At 48.2% G+C, this 6523-nt stretch overlaps 1 protein-coding gene across 1 annotated transcript; it reads right to left on the bottom strand.

The window, feature by feature from the left end:
- Positions 1–1960: 1960 nt before the first annotated feature.
- On the bottom strand, positions 1961–6298 carry LOC4343769 (scarecrow-like protein 32). Its single transcript, XM_015789935.3, has 2 exons — positions 4144–6298; positions 1961–2273 (listed from the first exon to the last, which is right to left on the bottom strand). Exon 1 carries the CDS (start codon positions 5621–5623, stop codon positions 4202–4204), a length of 1422 nt encoding a protein of 473 aa, XP_015645421.1. The 5' UTR covers positions 5624–6298; the 3' UTR covers positions 1961–2273; positions 4144–4201.
- Positions 6299–6523: the final 225 nt, after the last annotated feature.

The following is a 6523-nucleotide window of genomic DNA, read 5'->3' as shown; positions in this document are numbered from 1 at the left end:
AGCCTCAGCGTCCGCGGAGTCGGTGGATAAATGGACCGAGCCCAGCCGTGCTGTCCCGGGCACGATGGCGCGTGGGCCGTGCCGTGCCTGGACCGGCCCGCGGTACGGCACGGCCTGCTCGGCACACCGGCCCACGTGCCACCATCGTGCCCGTTCCGGCACGGCACGGGACGGCTCGATAAAGCAGCCGTGACTAACGGGCCGCCGTGCTGTGCAGGTGCGGCCCAGTTTACCACTAAAACGCGGGATGTATAGGTATGGGAAAAAGTACACCGACGGTCCCTCAACTTGTCATCGAGTTACAAAATTGTCCCCCAACCATAAAACCAGATATCCAACGTCCCTCAACTTATAAAACCATTTATTCTAGCCTCCCCTCCCCCGCCGCCCGTCGCTCGCGCCGCCCCTCCCCCGCTGAATGCCGCGCAGCTCCTCTCCCCACCGCCATTGCGTCGCCCGTCGTCGGCCGCCGACGCCCTCCTCCTCTCCCGCCTCGCACTGCTGGCCTCGCAGAGAAGGGAGAGAGAGAGAGATGAGAAGGGTGAGAAGAGGGGAAAAGAGAGAGGAAGCTGATGTGGCAATGCTGACACGTGGGTCCCACACTGACTCAGCCGCCACATAGGATAAAACCGGCGGTCAAAACCACCGAAGGATCTAAAATGAACGGTTTTGTAAGTTGAGGGACGCCGGATATCTGGTTTTGTGGTTGGGGGACAATTTTGTAACTCGATGACAAGTTAAGGGACCTTCGGTGTACTTTTTCCTATATTATGTATGGGTTTGGCCCAAGTTTGTTGCTTGGGTCACAATGGGCTCCGATCCATTTTGGCCCAAGAAAATGACCCCGAGTCGAGCGAAGCATCGAGGAATTCCCAGGCAGCCGCCAGCCGGCCGATCCCCCGTCGCTCGCCTCACTTCGTCGGCTCGTCGTCGTCGTCGATGCCGTTCACCGGAGGACTGGGGGCGGCGGCCAGCCGTTCGTTGCAGCGCGGCGGCGAGATACTTCTTCTCCATCCACCGGCCGCCCGTCGATCGCACATTCGCACGTACGCGACGCTCCTCCCGCACTGGCCGGCTACACCATGCTGAATCGGGTCAGGACTCTCCACACCCTTCATACAATTTGCTTCGATATATATCCAACTATATTCAGGAGAACTAGGGGTTTCGATTGATCGTCTGAATTCATTTTTGTCAAATCGTAATGCGTTAGTAGTTGGGGATAGAAATTGGGGTACTAGGCTACTAGTAATTACGAATCGGAATTAATATCGAATGACCTAGATTGCCATTTCACCAATGTGCATACACTGATATGCGCAGAGCCACATATCGATTTGCTGGGGTGAATTAGAACTTTCTAAAAAAAAAAAGAACTCGAGACAATCTGGAGTATACATGGATTCTGCGTCTCTAGTTCAGTACGCGATCCATGGCTAGCTATGCGTGCTCGAAAGTCGAAACCAGCTGAATCAGGCCCTGTTTTTTTCAGTTTGGGATTATTATAATCTAGATTATTGAGTCAGATTACTATAAGCTAGATTGTAATAATCTGTAGTAGAATAAGCAGTTAGTTGTTTCTTTTCTAGATTATTAGAGTCTAGATTATTGGGTTTGCAAGTCTAAAGAGGAAGTGGGGTGGCATGGTGGGTAATTTTTCACTCAATAATCTGGAAAAAGCTCACCTAAATGAGCTTATCAGATTATAATAAGTTAGCTCCAGATTATAATAAGCTACTTCAATAAGTTGTCTGTTTCTTTCATTTTACTCCCAATAATCTGGATTATAATAATCCCAAGCTAAAAGAAACAAGGCCTCGGTGACTTTATTTTCACCATATTTATTCAGTTTTCTCTCCAAGTAGTACTTCTCTTCAATTTCTACCTACATTATATTGACACACTAGCTAGTTTATGCGCGGATATTCTCGATCGGTTGGCAACATATTTAAAATGGATATTTGTTTTTCCACATTATCGTATCTTGGATTAATTTTGGTAGTTCAACACACACCATACATCAACTATAACATACACCCTTTGTCCGGCTGGTTGTTCATAGAGTATCAATTACACAGTAGCAAACCGAAAAAAAAAATCGTTTAGTTTACAGGAAACTTTGTAAATCTTGAAAGAGAAACACTTATATGTATCTGTTTCTTGATGCACTCTTGGAAGTGAGACGTACGTACTGATCAAATACCCGTACGAGAAGTTTTTTTTTTCTTTCTGTGGCTGCCGATGAAGCTCATAGAAGATATCTAATAGCACAACTGCATCAAATGAAAGTAAATATTCGATTAGAGTACTAGCTAGCTTGTTCCAGACAGCTGAAATTGATCGCCTTTCGATCGAACATATATAGAATAGGAAGGATATCTTGATAAGCATAGATGCATGGGGGATAATTAAACATGCTAAGTCTCTTTTGGGATCGATTTGAGTTTTGCTTTTCAAACCGCAGCAAAAATGAAAGTAATTATTGCTAATTCTCTAGATTTGATCTAAAGTTGCTACTACTTCCATTAATTGGTCATGACAAATTGGCATTTGGACATTCTAATTTACACGGTATTTGAGATGAAACTTTGACCACTATTTTCTATCAAAATATATTTGTAAAGTTCAATAAAATTATAATACCTTCTGAAGAAAATTTATACACACATATATATGATGATTTCTATTATTTATACAACTAAGTATACAGAGGATAATGATTCTTAAAATTATAAAAGTACAAATTAAGTCCAAAACAACATGTTATTATGACATGAGGGAATTTAATTCTTTAATTACTAGTTGTTTTAAGAGGACTACAAATTAAAGTAAACCATATACGAACTTATTTTTTAGATAATGGATTATATTAAACACGGCCTCTACAAGTCACAAGCACGAGTATATAAGACTCTCCTGTTATATGGGTAAAGCATAAATAAGTTTTAAAGGCGGACAACAAGCAAGAGGAACTTATGATTAGTCTCAGTACTAACTTACATGCATGCATTCTAATCAGTCTAGCTAAACATATATAGTTTGATAACTATATGCTCCATCTGCTAGCTAACTTTGTTGCTCATAGCAAAGTTATGGAATAATATGAGGTAAACATGATTTTTATATATATTGAGAAATGGAGTGATAATTGAATATTCAATATATGCATGAAGCACTCAGAAATGGTTTGCAGTTTTGTTTTGCCACTTGCCATGCATATATGTGCTAGAATGGGTAGATGTCTGCTTAATTTGCACCAGATTTGTGGATACTTGTTCAAATTATTGTAGAAATATGGAAGATCAATTATATCCCCATATATGCAGTTTTGCCAGACTAGCTAGCAAAGTCACAACTCACAACGAAGCTGAGAATGCACTTTCTTGCTACATCTTAATTTGTCTGAGTAGATATATATTCCTATGCATCATCACGTGGTCTCTCAAAACAGGAGAGCATAAATTCAAGCATAGGCTGATCAACTCTTTAATTTGTGTTAGTAGCTACTACCACTGCGCTTATGCTAATAAGGGCTAGGGGTACCGTACGTACCACGGGCATTTCTTACTTGTTTCTGAAGGAGTATACTATACCTTCGTCCTAAATATAGTTGATTCTGGACTAGACAAACAATTGTTCACATATATATAGCCATAAGTTTTATATTTGGGATGGAGGTAATAGAAGCACCAATTGCAACAAGAGATAGCATGAAAAAAAAACCATTAGCAAGAGCTTTTAGAAAATTTCTTTTGAGAGCATTGATGAATTCATGAATTGTTTGAAGAGAACATATCGAATTGGACAAAGCCATCCAAAGATTATCTTCCAAGCTGTACATTATAGTGACATGATCTGAAAAGTTGTCCTCGACCATATAAAAAAAATGACATATATTTCTTATCAAATTTTCAGGAGCATGCATGATTGCAAGTTTTTTTTCTTCATTCATTCATTCTAGAGTAAGAACTAGAGAGAGATTCTCATTACATGATCAAAACGACGAATCGTCTAAGCAAAATCAACAGGTAAAAGCCAACTTAACAAGACCATCTTTCCACAATGAGCATACACAAAAACAAACCCTAAATCCAAATATCCATGCAAAAGTAGGCACGCACACACGCCTACACGGCCACTCACCTTGTCGCCGGCCGTACACATGCGGCATGCCGTCCACGCGCGCGGCGTCCCGAGCTGATCAGGACGGCGCCCATGCCGAGGCGAACACGACGTTGTGCCCCTTCCACGTGAGCACGAGGTCGTCGTCCTCCCGCTTCATCCCCCACCCGGCCGCGTGGTCGTTCAGCATCGCCTTCACCTCGCCGGCGGCCTCCTCGCCGAACGCCGCCGCGCGGAACCCGGCGGCGCGCATCCGCTGGCCCCACCTCGTCCTGTCCTCCTGCCGCTCCACCCTCTCCACCCCTTCCTGCGCCAGCACGTTCTCCACCTTCCACCCCACCTCCGCCTCATACCACCGCCGCTGCTCGCTCCCCTTGGGGAGGAACGTGTCCACGGCGTCGTACGGGATCCACAGGAAGTTGAACGCCGCACGCAGCCGCCCCACCACGTCGCCCGCGGTGAAGTCGGCGTCCTCGTCCACCACCACCACCAGCGTCGGGTCGAGCGCCCGGAGAGATTTGAGGAGCATGGTACGGAGGGACACCGGCGGCTGCGCCGTCGTCAGGCTGACCGAGCCGGCCGTCTCGTCCGGGACGGTGTGGAGGAGCATGTGGCAGTTCACGACCAGCGCCTCGCCGCCGTCGGAGACGAGCTGCTGCACCCGGAGCTGGTCGACGAGGGACGTGAGCGCGTCGGCCGGCGAGGTGGGCACCACCCGGAAGTCCATGGACATGTTGCGGGACCGCGCGAAGTTGACCAGCTTCGCGCCCAGCTCCTCGTAGGGCATGTCGAGCGCCGGCGGCGGCGCGCTGGGCGCGACGTCGGCGACGGTGAGGCGGAGGATCGGGGGCCCCTCGGCGCGGCCGGCGAGCATGTCGATGAGCGTCGGGATCTGCATGCAGTGCGTCGTGCTGAGGTCGACGATGTGCACGACGGGGAACCCCTCGACGGCCTCGACGATGGCGGCGTTGGCCGCCGTGTACCCGAACCGGTGCCACGGCGTGAGGTCGATGAAGCTGGCGAGCTCGACGGCCGTGAACCGGTGCACGTGGAGCGCCGCCGACTCGACGGCGTCCGCTACCGCCGCGGTCACCGCCTTGCACGCCCCGGTCCTGGACGCCCGCGACACGAGCGCGCACAGGAACGCCGCTGTGAGCCGCTGGTTGGAGTCCCCGTCCGCCGGCGCGATGTTGTTGAGCACCCACAGGATCTGCTGCGTCAGCGTGGCGTCGTTGGCCTCGATGGCGTTGGCGCAGTGCACCAGCAGCTGCTCCATGCAGCCCGTGCTGTTGAGGTTCCCCAACGAGATCTTCGACGCCGCCGCCGACGACGGGAAGTAGCCGCTCCCACCCAACGTCGTCGTCGACGACGACGACGACCACGGCCGCGCTCCTCCTCCTCCCCTCGTCGCGCCGACGTCAAGGTACAACCCTAACCCTAGTCCATGCCCATTAGGGTGCAGAGGCGGTGGAGGTGGCGCGGTGTGCGTGAACTGCATCATGTAGTGGTGGCACCAGCGCGGCGCAAGCAGTGCAGAGACGCGATTAGAAAACAGCGGAGACGCAGAGCTAGTACACTTTGAGCGGTTTGAGGCACGGATTTGGTGCTTGTACAAGGCATATATAGAGGGCTGTGCACTTGTTGCTCGGAGGCGCCACACGTGGTCTCATACTCTCATCCCAAGCTGCCGCTGCTAGCTATATACTGCTACCTAGCTAAGCCAAATTCCATTAGAACTTTGGGAACAACATGGATCCAAGGGAGGGAATGGAGAGAAAGAGAAGCTGGCCAGTGATCTAGTACAAGGAATATTTCAGTGAAGGATCGATCGAGCAGAGATGCAACTGTAGATGGTTTGTACTATCTAGCTGGGGAAAAAATGGCAAGAAACTAATGAATTCTTCGATCTCCCATGTACTTACCATCTACAAAGAAGGATATATCGAGATCTGAGAGCACTGTTATGGTAGCTAATTAACCAGAAGCTAGGAATAATTAGCCGATCGAGATGGCATGCGGTTCTAGCTAGCTAGGAGCCAGCTTGAATTCAAGATTCAAGCTGCGGAGATTTCTGCTTGATTGTCTACAAGAGAATTTTATCTAGGATCGATGAACTAGCAGATCAGGGAGCAGTTGGGAAAGCGAGGAGAGGATAGATGGGGAATGCTAGGGGAGGGGAAGGGGAAGGGAAGAAGAGGTTACAAGTCACTAATTATAGAGGGAATTATGTAGTGGTTTCTTGGATTGTTCTGGATGGCCAGCTATTCATATATTTGTCTATATAGTAACTAGTAATTATCAAGATCGCTAGCATGTCACATTATGAACAATATTTTATAATTACTCTGCTTGGTAAAAATATATAATGCCTGTAAAATAATGTATAATTGTCAACACGCCA

This window comes from Oryza sativa, chromosome 7 (genome assembly GCF_034140825.1).
Source record: "Oryza sativa Japonica Group chromosome 7, ASM3414082v1".
In the NCBI taxonomy this organism is placed as follows: domain Eukaryota; kingdom Viridiplantae; phylum Streptophyta; class Magnoliopsida; order Poales; family Poaceae; genus Oryza; species Oryza sativa.
The sequence above is the reverse complement of the archived record's forward strand: the minus strand, read 5'-3'. Positions and strand labels throughout refer to the sequence as shown.

Excerpts from the sequence above, each read along its gene's own strand:
- LOC4343769 (XM_015789935.3), bottom strand. The coding sequence starts at position 5,623 with ATGATGCAGTTCACGCACACCGCGCCACCTCCACCGCCTCTGCACCCT.